The 18,971-nt window shown below is 51.0% G+C and overlaps 1 protein-coding gene across 3 annotated transcripts in view; it reads right to left on the reverse strand.

The window, feature by feature from the left end:
* Positions 1-18,971, reverse strand: part of ACVR2B (activin A receptor type 2B) — a 40,242-nt gene that overhangs the window by 10,504 nt on the left and 10,767 nt on the right. For 2 of the 3 annotated variants that reach the window (XM_060638272.3, XM_060638270.3), the window contains exons 2-10: positions 6,892-7,099; positions 6,367-6,476; positions 6,054-6,205; positions 5,827-5,970; positions 5,143-5,286; positions 4,647-4,795; positions 2,240-2,354; positions 1,388-1,526; positions 1,163-1,293 (exon numbers count right to left, since the gene is read on the reverse strand). In XM_060638272.3, the coding sequence (XP_060494255.1) occupies positions 1,163-1,293; positions 1,388-1,526; positions 2,240-2,354; positions 4,647-4,795; positions 5,143-5,286; positions 5,827-5,970; positions 6,054-6,205; positions 6,367-6,476; positions 6,892-7,099 (1,292 nt within the window). The remainder of the gene's footprint in view (positions 1-1,162; positions 1,294-1,387; positions 1,527-2,239; positions 2,355-4,646; positions 4,796-5,142; positions 5,287-5,826; positions 5,971-6,053; positions 6,206-6,366; positions 6,477-6,891; positions 7,100-18,971) is intronic. The other variant, XM_060638271.3, reaches the window with a different exon arrangement.

The following is an 18,971-nucleotide window of genomic DNA, read 5'->3' on the forward strand; positions in this document are numbered from 1 at the left end:
TGGACCCCTCCTGAGAGTCCGGGGCATGTAGCGTGACACCCTATGCTGGCTCACACTGAGTGGCGCCAGGAAAGGCAAATGCCCGCATCCAGGGACTCTGGCCTACCCAGCACCAGGCCACCCCGAAACCTCTCTGGGCCTCGGGCTCCTCATCAGGGAACTGGACCGGCCACCCCAGCATGTCTGCCCTGGGAGACTGAGGCAGAAGGCATGGGCTCTGGCCCAGCCTACATCTCCCCATGTCTCAGTTTTCTCCGTCTCTAGCCCCCGGTTCCAGGAGGCGGCACTGCAGCTGAACTTGGCCTCAATAGCTTGACCCCTGATGGTATGTAGGGTAGGGTGCTAGCCTCCAATGGCCTCGAGGCTATCCTGTTTCTAAATTAACCCTGAGGTGAGCAGAGGGAGGGGCTCAAAGGAGCTGAAGGCAAACATCCTTCCAAGAGGGAAATGGCTTACATTGCTGGGGTCTTTTGTACAGTATCCCCAGACTGGAGGAGCCAAGACTCACGGCTCAGCCCGTGCCCAGAAAATAATGAAGGCAGAGAACAGAGAATATTTAATTAGAGCTAGTCCATATTAAGCATTTACGCGACAAGTATCCTGCCAAGCCATTTACGGTAACCAGTTAAATCTACTATTACCCTAAGGAGGCAAAAGCTCAGAGGAATAAAGCAATAAATAAATAAATAAATAAATAAATAAATAAATAAATAAAATAATAAGTAATAAATAAATAATAATACATAATAAATAAGTAATAAATAACAAAGAAAGAAAAAAAGCTGCCAGAAGTCACCCAGCTACTGATTGGCAGATCCAGGATTCAAACCCACACCGTGTCAGGGCGAGGGCCAGTCGGCTCCCCTGCACAAATGGTCCACATGGGGGCGCCCTGATGGACCCGGTCAGGCCCCCTTACTCTGGGCCCAAACCCAGAGCCACCTCCCCGGCCAGTATGAAACCTCCCCAGATACTTCCCCGTGGAAGGGAGGCAGGGCACTAAGTGGCCTCTGACCAGACAGGGGAGGAGAGGACCGTCCGGCTGCCTGTGAGGCATCCTCTCTCTCTATCCCATGCTCCCTCGACCTTGGGTTCCTGTCACATATGGAGGGGCTCCCCTCTCTGTGCCCCTGCAGAGTCACCTGCCACCCAGGCCCCTCACCGGGTGCTTCAGCCAGTGATCCTTAATGGCGGGCCGCATCTTCTTGTGCACGACCACCTCCTGCAGCTCCTCCAGTGATGGGTGCTGGCCGATCTCTTCCTCAAAGGGCAGCATGTACTCGTCCACGGGTCCTGGGGGGGCGAGAGAGAGCCCAGCAGGGTCACCCCAAGGACTCGCTGCTCCCCGTCCCACGCCCTGCATGCCCGGGGCTCCCGTCCCACTCACCGTCCGCGGCCTTGCAGCGCGACACAAGCTCCCACAGCACCAGCCCCATGGCATACATGTCGATGCGCAGGAAGGCATCTCTCTGGAAGTTGATGGCTCCCTCAAGCACCTCAGGGGCCATGTAACGCCGCGTGCCCACCTAGAGGAGGACAGGAGAGGGTGCCAATGGCCACACACAAACGTACTCACAGCTGGACACGAGAGCTACCTCCTGAGTGCACCAGACGGGGCCAGGATGGCAGCATTCAGACCATACTACGAGGGAGGACAATCCGTGATTTGCCACATTCACGGGGAGGTCACAAGAAGTCATGGCGTCTATTATACCCCAGGAATAACTTAAAAATACCACACTCGAGACAACAATAATCTAATTTGGAACTGCTGCCTCTTTACTCCGCCAGCACAAGGGGCTGCTTAGACGGTGTCTGCTTTACTGAGATTAAGATCAAAAACCAAGAGGGTAAAGATTACTTAAAGATATTTACCGCAGTTGTTTTAGGATGATTTCCTCAGGCTTAACTGTTAGCTACTTTTTCTAGGTTTCTGGATTCTTAGTATAGTTCCTTCTACTTTATACTGCTTAGTAATTCCGCTGAAAGAGACAGAGACCGAGGCTACAAGGCTGAGAGCTGACCCCAATGGAGCAGCTGTGTTTGACAAACCAGCCTCCGAGGCGAGGCCGCCCTCCAGGCCTTGCTTTCCCCACTGGTAAAACGAGCGTTGTTCCTGGAGTTCTCGGACAGCTCTGAGCTCAGTGCCCTTGCCCCTGTGTCTTGCCAGCTGGGCACGAGAAGGGCAGGGTCCGCTCCTGTGCCAGCCCCCATCCTGCACCCCCCTGAGGCTTATTACCTGCCCATGAGTGTCCCCCGGCGGTTTCCCTGGCTCAAACCGAACAGCCAGACCAAAGTCAGCCAGCACGGCTGTGAGGTCACTCTTGAGCAATACATTTTTGCTTTTAAAGTCCCTGTGGAGACAAGTAGACCGAGATGAAGGTGAACACCGTGGTCCAAGCTACCTTGACCCTGGATCCCCACCGTGACCCCCGAGATACTGGAGGCTATGCTCTAGAGCCCCCACACCAGGGCACCCCACCCTGTTTGGGGGTCAGGGTCTGCACCAGGTGGAGTTTTATGAAGCCGCACAGGCGGGCAGCTCTAGGACATCCTCCCACCCTTCACCCCCCTCAGCGTGAGCATCTCTAACCGCACTTCTGCCACACCTGTCAAAGCAACACCTACCACAACGGCTGGGCAGACCCCATTCCAGTCCCCACGGAATCAAAAGCTGGCCCTTATGTTCTCAGAGTGGCCGAGGTCAGGCATACCGGCCCGGGATTAAGTCTTCTGGGAAAAATGTACGTTATGCAGGATGTGAGTGACGAGGTTAATGAACTTTCCCGGGTTTCTGTGCAGGCCCCTGAAGGGCTCAGGCCCTCCACCAGGCCGTGAAGGGCAGGGTGCTGGCATGTGAGTTCAGCGCCACCTCTCACTAGCAGAGACACTTCTGGTCCTCGGTCTCCCCTGTACCTGTCTCAGTCTTGCTGTGACGATTAAACTCAGGGAGTGGGAGATACACATACTTAGGGCCACCCCGGCACACTTACGGGGTACTATCGTTAGGTTGAACCATACGGGAGAGTCAAAAATTGCAGTTTCATACTGTCAAGCTTAAATGTCATTGATGTTATTACCACAAGGGACCCTTGAGCTTGGATTCCCGGACTCCAAGGCTCGTTCCCATCCCTTGTAGGTCTGATGACAAAATACCCAATTTCCCTGCGCTACTGTTGTTTCCTCTGTACAATGGGGCTGGGAAAACAACACCTATCTCACAGACGACAAGTGGCTCACAGACACTTTCCTCAGGTAACGAGACCGACGTGGCCTGGTATTTGGAACAGTGCCTGCGTTGCTTAGCGAGGACTACGATGACGAGTCAACACGGTGGTGTCAAGGTGTAGCCCCAGGACCTCAAAGAGTCCCTGCCACTGTTTCCGGGGAACCGCAAGATCAAAATGTTTCGCATTCATAACCCATCGTTTGTCTTCTTGTGAGGTCATTCTCTCAGGAGAAGAGTTTTCCAGAGGCTGCATACCTGTGATGTCATCACCGACACTTAATGGAATGTGTGTGCTCCGCTACAGCAAATACCAATACCCATAACCCACATATACACACGTTCTTCTTTGGAACGTAAAGAGGGGCACCTGGGTGGCTCAGTCGGTTGGGCACCCGACTCTTGCTTTCAGCTCAGGTCATAAGCTCACAGTTCGTGGGTTCAAGCCCCACGTCAGAATCTGTGCTGAAAGCACAGAGCCTACTTGGGGATTTCTCTCTCCCTCTCTCTCTGCCCCTCCCCAGCTTACTGTCTGTCTCTCTCTCTTTCTCTCCCTCAAAAAAAAATAAACACACACACACACACACACACACACACAGAGTTTTTTTGTTTTTTTTTTTAAGAATATAAAGAGATCCGGGGTGCCTGGGTGGCTCAGTCGGTTAAGCGTCCGACTTCGGCTCAGGTCATGATCTCACAGTCCGTGAGTTCGAGCCCCGCGTTGGGCTCTGTGCTGACAGCTCAGAGCCTGGAGCCTGTTTCAGATTCTGTGTCTCCCTCTCTCTGACCCTCCCCTGTTCATGCTCTGTGTCTCTCTGTCTCAAAAATAAATAAAACGTTAAAAAAAATTAAAAAAAAAAAAAAAAGAATATAAAGAGATCCTAGGGCTGCCTGGGTGGCTCAGGCGGTTAAGTATCTGACTCTTGATTTCAGCTCAGGTCATGATCTCACAGGTCATGAGATCGAGCCCCATGTCAGGCTCTGCACTAATAGTGAGAAGCCTGCTTGGGATTCCTTCCCTCTGTTTCTCTCTCTCTCTCTCTCTCTGCTACTCTCCCGCTTGCACTCTCTCAAGAGAAATAAATCAACATTTAAAAAAGAAAAAAAAGAAAAAAAAGGACGTAAAGATATCCTAACCAAAAAGTCTGAGAACTGCTGAACCAACCCTCCAACCAAAGTAACGGAGTCAGCATTCCCTCATGTGGCCACCAGAGGGCAAGAGAAAACCACCCTCAAGGCCACGCCAGGCCCAGGACACGGGTGGAAGGCAGGGGAAGGGGCAAGTGGGCCCATCACAGAGCAGCTAAGCACCTTTATGAAACTGAGACTCCCCACCCCGACCCCAGGCCCTGCTTTCACCCTCCAGCCCTCTCTGCAGCTCCAGACCAAGCACAGGAAAGGCAACTGCTGACCCAGGTACCTGTGGGCAATAGACGGCTTGTGGCCCTCGCCACGGCACCAGGGCACATCCTCATGAAGGTATGAGAGGCCTCTTGACATGGTCTCTGCCACGTGACACAGTTCGTTCCACGTGATGATGTTCCCCTTGAGGTAATCCGTGAGGGAGCCCTAGAGGAGACAGCACAGAACTGGGGCACAGGTTCTGGGTACAGAACAGGACCCGGCCCGGCCCGGCCCAGCCCAGCCCTGGGAGGAGGGTCTCGGTGGACCAGCGGCAGCAGGCTGCTCTCCTTGGGAGGCTGGGACTGACACGGAAGGTGTGTGAGGCCAAGAGGGGTTGGGGGGAGGGGGGGGGGGCGGGAGGGGTGTCGGCGGCTGTTAATCACGAAGGCGCTATGCTTCTTCGTAAGAATTCATCCCAGAGTTAGGGGTTCTTATGTCTGCACTTACGAAGGGTCACCTTACAGCGGAAGGCCACCTCATCTCGGGAGCCCCCGTCCGCAGGCAAGACTCACCTTGTCATGGAAAGCTGTGATGAGCCACAGCTCCACCTCAAGGCTGGAGCCTCGCTTCTCAGCGGCGATGAACTGCAGCAGGTTCTCATGCTTCATGCCGGGTGTGCTGAAGATCTCCCGTTCGCTCTGCCATGACTGCTTGTCCTAAGGCAGGGATGCGGCTGAACTCCACTGCGGCCACACCACCCTGAGGCAGAACTGCCACCCCCACGCCATCCGCGTACCCACCCACCCTCCCGCCCTCCCAGCCTCGGCTCCGTAAAGGAGGCGGGCAGAAGACCAGGACCGAGCTGGGCCCCAGAGCACCGGCCAACAGTGATCCCTGAGATCGCTCGGGGCTAGCACCTCATTTACAAACACGGCCACCGAAGCCCAGGGAGGGGAGCGAGTGGCCCAGCGTCACCCACCACACGAGATGCAGAGCCAGGCCTCACTTTGCTAAGTGTCCTGGGCAACTGCTGGGGTGGCCTGGTGTCCAACGCCTCTAAGCAGAACCTGATGTCAAGAACAAACCCCTGCAAACCAGAACGGATCGAGGTTTTGCAAAGCTCTACCCTGACCCCGCGAGAACATTTCAATGGGGCCCACCTGTCTCTCGTCCCACCTGCACGGGCCCGGACTGCCCTGGGGCGGGGTAGCTCAAGCCACAGCAGTGGATGATTTGGGAGTCCCTCAAACACTCACCTGGAGCGGGAAGATCTTGACAGCCACAAAGTCATTCATGAGCTGTGCCTTCCAGACACAACCAAAGCGCCCCCGGGCCTTGATCTCCAGCAGCTGCAGTGGCTTCAGGCCCACCAGAGGGGATGGAGGTGGAGGCCCAGGGTCCTGGGGGAGATCGAGGATTTAACAGGGTCTGGCCTGCCACCCCACCTCTACCCCTGCCCTGCCCTGCGCCAGCCCCGCCTCACCTCGTGGATGTCCACGTGGCCGTAGGGGGGCTTGCGATGCCGGTACATCCAGAAGGCCAGCAAGACGATGAGGGAGAGGCCCCCAATGGGCAGCAGCGAGTAGGCCAGCACCGTGAGCAGGGTGGGGGCTGTCGGGGGTGGCTCGTACGTGACTGGGGGACACACGGAGCCCTGTGTCACACAGCCCGCCCACCCACACGCCTCGGGGGCCAGACCAGAGAGCCCCGCGGTCACTCCCCCACCGAACTCGGGAGCTGAGACGAGAGCTCCAGGGCCAAGGAGAGGCCCCAGCCTGCCCTCCCGCGGCCCTCACCTTCTGGGCCCCCAGCCTCTGGCAAGTGGGTGAAGCGCTCGTTGCAGAAGTTGCCTTCACAGCAGCAGAAGTACACCTGGGGGTTCTCCTCGGTGGCCACACACTCCTGCCTGGAGGCACACAGTTTCCCAGATACCCCTCAGAGGAGGGACACGCAGCTCACCGGGGCCCACGCAGCCGACCCCTCCCCACAGACAGAAAAGCTCACGGAGAACCGTCAGGGGACAGCGTGAACCCACCTGCCCTAAAGTGGGACCCAAAGTCGAGCAGAAATAGCCAAGGGGCCACAGCGAAGAGCCCTCCTTCAGACTGAGGCAGGCAAAACAGCCGCGGGAAAGCGAGGACCCAGGCGGCATCCCTACTTGCCCACGCTCTCTGGAGGGGCCCTTGTCTCCCCCCACCCTTAAATGCCAGGCTTGCTTTCACAGACGTCCCGAGGCCCAGTGAGCACTGCAGCAACAGGAGGGCCCCGGCGGGACTGGGGGGCGGGGGGCGGGGGGTAGGGGAGGCCGGGCTCCAGCGCACCTGTCATAGCAGTTGAAGTCGTCCAGCCAGCAGCCCTTCTTGACGAGCTCGATGGTGCCTGAGCTGTTGCGCCAGGAGGCGTAGCAGTGCAGCCGCTTGTCCTGCTCGCCCTCGCAGCGCTCCAGGCCGCTCTGGTTGGTGCGCTCCAGCTCCCAGTTGGCGTTGTAGTAAATGCACTCCCGGGTCTCGGCCTCCCCACGCCCGGAACCTGTGCCCCGAAGGCGAGAGGTGAGAGAACGGCCGCGCGGTCCACACGCCCCTGCACCGGTCCTGGGTCCCGGGCCACCCGGAGGGAGGCTGGGTGGTGAGCGGGTGTCAGCCGGATGCCCCCCCACCTCCCCACACACACACACACGCACACACCATCCAGACTGAACGGAAAGTAAGCACCCTCCAGTCCGGTGTCCCTCCTGCACCCAGCAACAACAGCTGGTGCTCAACAGGGCAGGAGAAGATCCTAAGAATGAGGCCGGCGTGCTCAGGGTAAGGCTCCCAGAGTCACCACAAGCAGAGGAAGGGCTGGCTCCCAGCTGGGCTTGGCCCCCGAAGACCCCTGTGAGCACCCCCAGCATTCCATGCCCTCTTCCACCCCTGGCATGAGTGCCAGCCGGGTGGCCAGGCACGTCCACCCCCAACTGCCCCTTCAAATACTTCTTTCCTTCAAACATGGCCTCAAACATTCACCCAATCTACCTTTCTCACCATCCCTCCCCCAAGCAAGCCATTCCAGTCCTCAAATCTGCCCCACTGCCCCCAGGCCCTGTAATGGGAAGGGGGAAGGAGGAAGGAGGAAGGAGGAAGGGGGAAGGGGGAAGGGGGAAGGGGGAAGGGGGAAGGAGGAAGGGGGAAGGGGGAAGGGGGAAGGGGGAAGGGGGAAGGAGGAAGGAGGAAGGAGGAAGGAGGAAGGAGGAAGGAGGAAGGAGGAAGGAGGAAGGAGGAAAGGGATTATGGCCCCTAGACCTGACACCTGAGCTGAAGAGCTCTCCAGAACTCCGTTTGGGAGTGCCTTTACGGGGCACCCATGATCAACCTCACTGTCAAAAACCACACAGACGTCCGAGAGGAAACCAGCACCAAGCATCCACTAACCTCTCCACTCTTCTTGGGCTTACTGTGGGCCAGGGACCCGATGATGCCACCCCTAACTGGTATTCCCACCCCAGGAAGGAGGAAGGAAGGGTCAGAGTCACCCCCATGGAAGGACAGTCAGCCAGCCCACCAGCAGCCAGGAGCCCTTTTCACCATCAGCCTGAAAGGCTGGCTGGAAGGGCCAAGGAGAGAAGACCCCACCCCAACCCCAACCCCGGCTGAAGAGCTAAGTGCCCAGAGTCCAAAAGCCCGAAGCCTCCCTCACACCCCTATACTGGCCATGGTGAGCAAATAGTGCACCCAGGGAGGACAATGACTGGCTGTCAGGCAGTAAGGGACCCCCCCCCCCTCCACCGCAGGAGTGGTCATTCTCTAGTCACCCCCCCCCTTCTGGATCTCTCTGCAATGACAAGAGTCTCCTTCTAGAGGCCAGGGGCAAGCAGCAAATCTCGAAGCTCCAGGTAGGAGGACCCAAGGGCTCGGAATGTCATCCTATCAGAAAGCCAATGTCTAGCCATGGCTCTGGGCACCCAAGGACACTTAGCCTTTTTATTTTTATTTTTAATTTATGTTTTTTGTTTTGTTTTATATGTATATTTATTTCGAGAGAGAGAGAGAGAGAGAGAGAGAGAGAGCAGGGGAGGGGCAGAAAGAGAGGGAGAGTCCCACACAGGCTCCGTGCTCAGTGTGAGCCACGTGCACAGCTCATGAACGCGAGCTCATGACCTGAGCTGAAACCAAGAGTCGGACGCTGAACCGACTGAGCCACCCGCGTACCCCTGAGCATCCAAGGACACTTGTAAGAAGGAAAAGAGTGGTCTCCCAACTACCCAGGCAGCTGAGACCCAGCATGGTCCACAGGAAAGGCCTCGGGGTCTACAAAGGGGCTTCTGTGGGGGTGCACGCTGGTTTCCCCCAGTCAAGCCCTTCATCGAGCATATAAGGTTTAAGGGGAGAAGCTGAAAAGGATAAAGGATGGAGTGAGCTGCGGATAGGGGTGCCAGCCACCCCTCAATCTTGCTTCCCCCACTGCTGGCACACCGCTCTGCCAGCCTCCTAAATACGCTCAGCTTCTGGGCTTAGCACGAGGGCTACCTCTGGCTGCAAGATCCTCCTCACCTTCTTTAAATTCTGGCTCTTCTCAGGGCGCCTGTGTGGCTCAGTCGCTTGACCATCCGACTCTTGATTTGGGCTCAGGTCATGATCCCAGGGTCGTGGGATCAAGCCCTGCATCTGGCTTTGTGCTGAGCATGCAGTCTGCTGAAGATTCTCTCTCTCACCCTCTGCCCCACCCCACCCCCCACTCATGTGCACGCATGCACACTCTCATGTAAAATAAAATAAGACACTATAAATGTACTTGACAATTGCTTTTTAAATGTCAGCTTTCCCCCATGAGACTGCAAGGCTGATGAAAGCAGAAGGCTTGACTACCTTCAGTGCAAAAACTAGTTCCAGACACATGATGGATGGATGGAAGGACCAACGAACAGACAGAAGGACACAGCTGTCACCTGGCTAGGGCAGGATTTCGAAGGGCAGGGACAACAGGAGGCATGGCCTCAGCCCGCAGCCCAAGCTCTAGAGTCCTCAGGGGAGTTACCATCTCCATGCAGACAATCGCACCAAGCCCCTCTGCAAGCCTAGGAGCCAAAACACTGACAGTGGCCTAAGGCTGGCCCAGCTCCTCTCTTCAAGGCCACTCACCAAGTAGGGACTCCTCTGGCCTTTACCATGGGCAGGACCCAAGTGGACAGGGCTGGGAACTCCAAATCTTAAGGCTCAGGGGTTCAGGATGTAACTGGACCCCCATCTGACCAGCTCCTCCTACAGACAACTGAGAATAAGGCAGCCTCGAGCTGGCCGACCCTGTCCAAATCCTAGCTCAGATACTTCCGGGCTGTGTGACCCTGGGTAAGTTACCAATCTACCCCTATGCCTCTGTTTCCTCATGTGTGAAAAGGGGATGATAAGCCCACCTAATTCCTAGGGCTATTCCAGAGTCAAAAGAGTTAATACATTTTAAAGGTAGTTAGGATCATGCCTGGCACGTTAGCTGTTGTATTAGCAGCGACAGCCCTTCCTGCTGCCTGTGACAATCCTTCACAGCACAAGTCCCCCGGAGGGCTCCCGACCCATCAGGTCAAGACTGTACACGCCTACACCTCTAGGAGCTCTGCATTCAGAGCCCAAGGAAGACCTGGGGAGGCTGGGAGACTCCGTGCCCCTCCCACACCACACCCAAGCTCGCTGCCAGCTGGAAACCCAGGGCCTCCCCCTTCCTCCCTGCTGCTCTGCTTCTGCACACACTCAGCTATTTATAGCCTCTGGCAACGCTCCAAACACAAGGCAGCCTCTGCCTTTTAATAGACACAGAGTTCCTGCCCGCGCTTGCTCACAGGGCCAGGGCACCCGTGCACAGGAGGCTCCCCTGACCCCCACCCACTCACCCATCCCAGCAGGAGAGGAAGCCGTGCTCCCAAGATGGGGCGTCTGCAGTACCCCCATACCCAGGGGCCCTGAGGGCAGCCTACCTCCGAGATACCAAGGCAAGTGGTTCGCCCCATCCCTGAGCCCCAGCCAAACCGACTTCTGGCCCCCAAAGGCACCACGTATGCAAGTAGCAGTGTCCCCCGACAAGCACTCCCTAGGTTCCCCCCCAGGGGCCTACACCTTGTTGGAAAGACCGCGGTCCTCCCCAAGTTCTCAGTCCAGGTGGGCAGAGAAACCCCACCCCTGGACACACGCCACCACTGAGAAAAACAAAAAAACAAAAAAACACAGATTCCATTCCTACATTCCGGGAGCTTAACCTAAACAGACCAGTTTTGACACTCGAGGACAAGCACCGAAGGTGTTTCCCAGTCCAGCTGGCCTTGCACACAGCCCAGTATGTGCTGAGGGGAAGCAGGGGAAATCCTACCAGGATCCTGCCCATGAGGACTCAAAGCACTACAGAGAAGGAAGAATGACAGAAGGACAGAAAAACGAGGGCGATTTAGGCAGAGCCTCAGTGGGAGGCTGTGAAGCTAGAGTGGCCATGCCTCGCCTGGGGTTCCCTGAGCTCTGGGCTTGGGGTGCATCCGGCCCAGCCAACGTCTCCCAGGGAACCAACAACCTGCTGAGCTCCACCCTTGGCTCCTGCAGCCCTTCCGCAGCACCCCACCCTCCCCAGGGAGTAGGTGCCCAGCCCCGATCACGTGGGCATTACAGACCAGAGAGAAAGGGGTGTCACCCACCACGCCCACTTCGGACCCCAGCTGGCCGTCAACATGCCACGGTGCACCCTCCTCCCAGAAGCCCGCGTGCCTGACAGGTGGCCAAGTGAGGCATGCCCGGTGCCCTCCCTCACGGTCCAGACCCCAGGTCCGTCCAGAGAGAAGAGGCAGCCTTCCCCTAGCCAGCGGCCAGGCTCCCTTCCCGGGAGGCTCCTGTCTTAGGCTCCCCCTAGCCCTGCCCTCCTCAGAAGGCAACCCTGCAGTTAGCTGAGCACTTGCTGCCCCAGCAGGTTCTTCCAGAGGAGCCACTTGCTGCCCCAACAGGTTCTTCCAGGGGAGCCAAGAAGGGCCCAGACACCTGAAGGTTAGGTGACCTTATCTGGTATCCAAGTTCATTACTCCACCTCCCCCACAACCAGAGTAAGAATGGCCAGGGTGTGGGGACTAAGAACCTAGAAGGGAGGACAGGGAGGTGCAAGGAGGGAGGCTGGAGCGTGAGAGAGAGACACACGGACACACACACACACACACGCTGGAGTGTGCACCCACCGTGGAGTGGCACACATGCAGAGTGGGACAGAAAAGAATCCAAAATGCGTGTACCTTTTATCTTTGAACTTTTACACGAGAAGAACTCTTGAGTAGGTTTCCAGCAGCCAAACAATCTCTGATTCATTTGCTTTTTTGCCCTGACCCATTTATTTGTGAGCCATCCACCTCGATGCACATTTATTTAACAAACACGCAGCAGGCACTACACCAAGCATTTTACAAATAGTAATAGTAATTTAATGCTGAACTGAGGCACCAAGAGGTGAAGTACCTTACCCAAGTTATCATCGAGGGCCAAAACCAGGTTTCGAACCCAGGCAGCCTGGCTCAACGGTACATGCCCTGTGGCCTCCCCTGTAGCTCCGCAATGCATGTGTTCCCGGCGCACACAGGCCACCGTATGACGTCACCACAACTTCCGTACCCATCCTCTTGATGAACTTCTAGGTCATTTATAAGAGGCGCTGATTTGATTACCGCCACCATGAAGCCTCTTGACTCCTCTTCTGTGTTTTCTTGTGCTCATGTGAGGGAGGCATTTAGGGTGTACGTCAGAGATATGATCATCTTCAACTCATTAGATACTGTCAAACTGTTCTCCAAAGTACCAATCTGGATGTGCCAATTTATGTTCCCAGGAGACTACGGCCCCACTGAGCTACACCCTCACCTCCTGATATTTGCTCGCACGGCCAGTATGAAATGGTGTATTACAGTTTTGATCCCCATTTCCTGATTATTTATGAAACCAATCATCTTTTTGTTTCTACTTCTGAGAAATGCCTGTTCACATCCTTTCCCATTTTTCTGTTGGGGTGCTTTTCCTAGGAGTTGTGTAAGTTCTTTATACACTCTTGGTAATAAAACTTTTCGAACTATATAGTAACCCTCTTCATTCGTTCGTTTGCTCTTTACCAAAAATGCTATTTGATCTGATGCTAACTAACATAGCTATACGACATTTCCTGTGGTTACTATTTTCTGAATTTATCTTTTTCTTTTATTTTAAATCTTCCTGTATCTTTTTTTTTCCAGTTAAATTTAACATTGTCTTTGACCTAGATTTGAGTACCATTACAGTCATGATTACTGCTATGTCTACATGTTTTTTCTCTACTGCTACCCCCTTTGGATTATCTTTTTTAATTCCTTATCTCAGCCACTTCTGGTCTGAGAGTAATGCTCTATTCTATTACAAGCCAGGCTTTAAACTTTACTGTATACTGTTTATGCTAAAAACCTGAAGTTAATCAACATCTCTACCATCCCTCGTAAGAACTTAACTGTTCTAACCCCAACTACCTCCTTCCAATTACACTTAGTTTAACATAACATTTGTATTATTTAATCTACCGTTGTTCTTCTTATCTGCTTCCCAAAGCAGATATTATCTGTGTTTTATACACTCAGTATTTTCTTAACTGTCCATACATCTGTCAGCTTGTCTGCTCAGCCAACCCTCCTCCTTCTCTGCTCTTCCTTCTGGGACCACTGTCCTTCCAAAAGAACATCCTTCTTCAGTAAAGATCTTTTGGTAGAGAAGCCTTTGTATGCTTTTCCGAAAATGTTATTTTGCCCCTTTTCCTAACTGACAGTTTTGAAGAACATAAACTTTTAGGTTGAGTTGAAAATATTATTCAACTGTCTTCTGATTTATACCCTTGTTGCTGAAAAATCTGCTATTAATTTAACTTTGTAGATACTCTGTCTTTTCCCTCTGGCTACTTTCTTAGATCTTCTCTTTGCGGTTTCGTTATGAGATATGTGTCTATGTTTATTACACTGCTTGGAAAAACATGCTTTTAATCTGATGAGTCTCCTCTATTTTCAATTCTGAAAAATCCTTGACTTTTATCAATTTGAGTACTGAATCTCCCTACTCTATGATTCTGAAAATCCTATTAAAGTGTATTAGACTTTCCTTTTCTACCCATTATTTTAACCCTGCCTTCGTATTTTCCAATTCTGTGTCTAGACACCATTATAGAGAATTCCAATTTATTAATTCTCTCATTAGTTGTGTCTAATTTGCTATTTAGCTCTTCTACTTAATTTATAAATTCAATTAACCCATTTTTTCACTTCTAGAATCTCTACTTTCGAGAAATCTCTTGGGTTGATTTTGACACTTCTGTTCTTTGTCATACTTCCAAATCCCTGTTTTATAATTCTGTAATTGAATTTCTTGAACATTTATTTCTGCCACTTGTCATTCTGATGATTTTCACTCACGGCATCTTGTTTCCTTGCATGTCTGGAATCTGGGATTCTCGGAATTTTGGATTCCGTTTTCGGGCACAGAGCTTACTCTGTCCATCGGGCCTTTTCTGTGAGAATACCGTACGGCCAAGTTAGAGGGGGCGACCTTCCCAAGATAATTTATGTTTTTGCTTATGCCAAACTTTCTAGGACATGATCAATCTGGAATCACTTTAATTTCGCGACTTCGCGCTTCCCAGAGAACGCTAGTTGCTATCAATTTCAACTCCAAACTCACGTAAGCACGGGCCTACGGTTGTAAATTCTCAAGGGAAACTACCTGCCTCCCTATCCACCCAGGTCAAGACAAGTTTCTTATATACTCCCTGTGTCAGCAAAAGGATCTTTCTTCTAGTCCGTGCTTTCACTGAAGGTATAACCCTAAGGATGTTTTACCACCTGAGGGCCTCAGTCTCCATTTCATACCTTGTCTCTCATGCCTTACACACTGCTACCAAACCCACATCTCTAAATTAGGCAGAGATGCAAAGTCCCACCAGCTAAAGGTGGAGGTATACATCTAGTTTCCAGCCTCCTCTTGCTCCTCTCTTCCTTTCTTACAGATGCAGCTACGCATATCCATTTTAAAAGGATATTTATTATACCTTGTCCGGCATTTCTACGTCTCGTAAGAGGACATTCTCCGGCCGTTTTGCTATTTCGCTACCATTGCCAGAAATGTAAGTCCAGGAGCACCTTCTAAGGGTGACAAGAGAAGCTCTACATGCCTTCACAAGCCCAGCCTAGGAACAAGGAATCGAGCCAGGTCACCTGAATTCGCTTCCAGCTTTAACTCTGTAAACAGGCCCCTGGCACCACCCTCCCACAGAACAAACCGTGGGTCCCGGGCCATCCTCTGGAATACTTGCTTTTATCTAGGCCCCATCATTTCTGAGGAACACTGGAGAGAGAGCTTCCAGATAAAGGTGAAGGACTGGACACAAACACTACTTTTACTCCCTCCTGTAATGCCATGAAAACCACAGCACCGAGGTTTTTTTGAAGGCATAAACCCACGAGGACAAAGAGAACAGCAAAGAATCACAGAAATGAAATTTTGAATGGAAAACAGATACCAAGTGGGTCAATAACCACACAGACTCCTGAGCTGGCTGTGGAGAAAGCTGCAAAGGACCCTCTAACACTCAGGAATTTGTGGCCCCAGATGTCTCTTAAGCCTGGGGTAAAGATGGACTTGTCAAAAAGATGAGTCCAAAGACAGTATAAGGGGCGGCCAGACCCTCAGAGCTCACCACCACTCGCCATGGCTGGGGGCTGCCTCCCCCAACCCAGCAGAAAGTAGGTTATTTTCCAAAGAAGATAAAATAAAGAACCTCTGGACAGGGAAGAGTAGGAAAATTTGAGGGCACAGGCACCATACTGAAACAAAAGGAATACAGGCTAACACAGCCAATGAAGAAATTCCAGCTCTCCTCCCCCTGTGGCTCCTAGGATGTTGGCAGCCGGGCCTATACCTACTCTCCCCCACCAGTCCCCAAGCAGAAAGCAGAAGATACTTCTCAGGAGAACGTGACCAGCTTCAAAAACAGCCCGGTCAGATCATCCTACAGTTGGCAGATTCTACTCAGGAGCTCACAGTTTTTAATCAGTACCGAGGTCCATCCTTAAATATGAACAGGTCTAGGAAAGCCAAAGCCACTTACCTGAGAGAGAAACACAGGCGGGGTTTAACCAACTTACAGAAAACATATTATAGAAGAGAGAAGAAAACATATATAGTAGAGAGAAGATAACTTCAAAAATTCTATCAATACCCTCAGAGAGCTCAAAAATCAATGCATCCATGAAAAATAAATAGGATGTCATTGTTAAAAAAAAAAAACAGAATGAAAGAGCTCTCAGGAATTAAAAATGCATACATATGATGGCAGAAATGAAAATCAACGGAAGGATTAAAAGATAAAATTGAAGAAATCTCACAAAGTAAACACACAAAGATACAGAAAATAAGAGGAAAAGGAGAAAAGACAAGGAATCTAGAGGCCCAGTCCAGGAAGTTCAACACCTAAATTACAGGAGTTCTAGAAAGAGAAAACAAAATGAAAGAAATCAAAGACCAGCACAGTGGAGGAAAACAGGCCCCCCAACAAGGCCCAGAAAAGATCCCACAACAAATGTCTACCAAGAAAGGTCACCTGGGGCACCTGGGTGGCTCAGTTGGTTGAGGGTACAACTTCAGCTCAGGTCATGATCTCACGGTTCGTGGGTTTGAGCCCCGCGTCAGGTTCTGTGCTGACCGCTCACAGCATGGAGCCTGCTTTGGATTCTGTGTGTCTCTCTCTCCCTCTCTGCCCTCCCTACTCTCTCTCTCAAAAATAAATGTTTAAAAAAAAATTTTTTTTTAAAGAACCAGATGAAAATTCTAAAACTGAATAATCTGAAACCAAAAATTCACAAATACAGGTTGAAAGTAAACAAATGGAAATAAATATACCATATCAACATAGCTCGAGGGTTACAAGATGAAATTTTGTAACATTAAGACACCAAAAGGGATGACTTCTTCCCCTGTTGAAGCCCCATCAACTGGTACTAATAACCAATATTGAAACAATTTCTCACCTCTATGAAATAGCACTTCAAAAGAACTGAAATGCTTTGACTTTTACTGGAAAAGCTTCCATTTTCCAATTTCTGTGTTGTTCCTTCTTTGCTTAAAGAAGTCCAGATTTCTGGACTTTCTATTCTCTCCCACTGTCTATTTAACTATCTAGCACCAAAAGCTTCCCATTTTAATTACTTTACCTCTACAACGAATCCTGAAATCCAACAGGCGCACCTCGTTCTTTTTCTTCAAGATAGCCTTGGCTCTTCTGGGTCCTTTGCATTTCCAAATTGGTTTACTCTGATTAAAGATTATACCCTACAGGCCTTTTCTGCATCTACTGAGATAATCCTGTGGGCTCTTTTGCTCTGTTAACATGGATTTGCAACTGTTAAATCAATTATGCACTTCTAAGATTAAAACACTTGGTCATGATATAATTTCTTTACATACTGCTGGATTCTATTTGTGAATGTTTTAAAGATTTTTGCATCTTATACTCATCAGGGATTAGTTCTGTCTATCTCTTACTCTTTGTTCCCTTAATCTGCTTTCTTTTTGAGAATTCTCTATTCCATTTGTCCCCTGTATTAGCTTGAAAGTTATCATCTTTCTTTCTTTTTTTTTTTAAACATTTTTATTTTTGAGAGACACAGAGATACAGAGTGTGAGCGGCGGGGGGGCAGAGAGAGAGGAAGAAACAGAATCTGAAGCAGGCTCCAGGCTCTGAGCTATCAGCAGAGCCCAACACGGGCTTGAACCCACCAACTGTGAGATCATGACCCGAGCTGAAGTCGGATGCTCAACTGACTGAGCCACCCAGGCGCCCCAAGAATCATCTTTCTATCCTTTAGTGGTTATCCTAGAGATTACAGCATCCCTCCTTGATTTATCAAAACCTAACATTCATAGATAGTTTCATCCTCTTGGTGGCCAATCAAAGAACTTTTAGAACATCCAAATATTATCATTTTCAGTGTTCTTCCTTCTTTACTGTATCTCTGACCTCCCCTCTAGATCATTTGCCTTCTGCCTGAAAAACACCCTCTTTACTTGAAACCTTCATTCTTGAAAGAGTTTCACTTGTCAAGTTTAGGTTGACAATTACTTCCTTTAGCATTTAAAGTTATCGTTCCACTGTCTTCTGGCATCCACTGTTTTTAAGAAGTTAGTTGTCAATATAACTATTACTCTTGTGATCGTAATGCCTTGTTTCCTCTGGCTGCTTTTTAAGGTTCTCTCCTAGGTGTTCAGAAATTTGGCTGGCATAAGAACAGGTGTGGAATTTTTATTTATCTTATTTGGTTCATAGGGCTTCCTGAATCTGTGGCTTAATGTCTTTCATTCATTTTGCAAAGTTCTTTTCTACTTCTATCTTTTATTTCTCTGCCCTTTATTACTGTGGCCCTGATTGTGGATCTTAGGCCATCTCACTCCGGCCTCTCTGCGTCTTTCCCTCTCTTCTGTATTATTGTTGTGTCTTTCCAGGGATTTAGTCTGGTGTATTATCTTCTGATCTATCTTCCAGTTCACTACTTGTCTCTCCACTTTCACTTAATCTCTTGATAAAATCATCCATTGAGTTCTTAACTTCTGTTAGTGTGCAACACAGATCTGTAACAGACTTTTCATTCGGTTCTTATATATTTTTACAGCTCTCGACTGAAATTCCCACTTCCTTGATCATAGCAAGCACTATTATTCAATATGCATATGATAACGCATATGATATGCATATGATAACAATATGCCAATTTGGAGCTCACCCAAGTTTGCCTCAACTGTTGATGTTTCTGCTGGCTACTTATTTTCAATGATCAGCCAGTCATGATACATACAAAACTGTAAAACAATTTGAGGGAAGGGACGCCTGGGTGGCTCAGTCGGTTAAGTGTCCGACTTCGGCTCAGGTCATGACCCCGTGGTCCGTGAGTTCGAGCCCCACGTCGGGCTCTGTGCTGACAGCTCAGAGCCTGGAGCCTGCTTCCCATTCCGTGTCTCCTTCTCTCTCTGCCCCTCCCCTGCTCATGCTCTGTCTCTGTCTCAAAATAAAAAACATTGTTAAAATTTTTTTAAAAAATAATAATTTGAGGGAAAGTAATTTGAGGTGCTATACTCCTGTAATGATGTTACATGTGCTTCCAGCAGGCAGCTGAGGGCACCATTAATTCTAGAACATCTTAATCCTACTTTAAAGTTTATCTTCTTTTGGGGCACCTGGGTGGCTCAGTCAGTTCAGCGACCGACTTCGGCTCAGGTCATGGTCTCACGGTTTGTGGGTTCGAGCCCCACGTCCAGCTCTGTGCTGACAGCTCAGAACCCGGGGCCGGCTTCAGATTCTGTGTCTCCCTCTCTCTCTGCCCCTCCCCCACTCATGCTCTGTCTCTGTCTCAGAA

This window comes from Panthera onca, chromosome C2, assembly GCF_046562875.1.
Source record: "Panthera onca isolate mPanOnc1 chromosome C2, mPanOnc1 haplotype 2, whole genome shotgun sequence".
NCBI lineage: Eukaryota > Metazoa > Chordata > Mammalia > Carnivora > Felidae > Panthera > Panthera onca.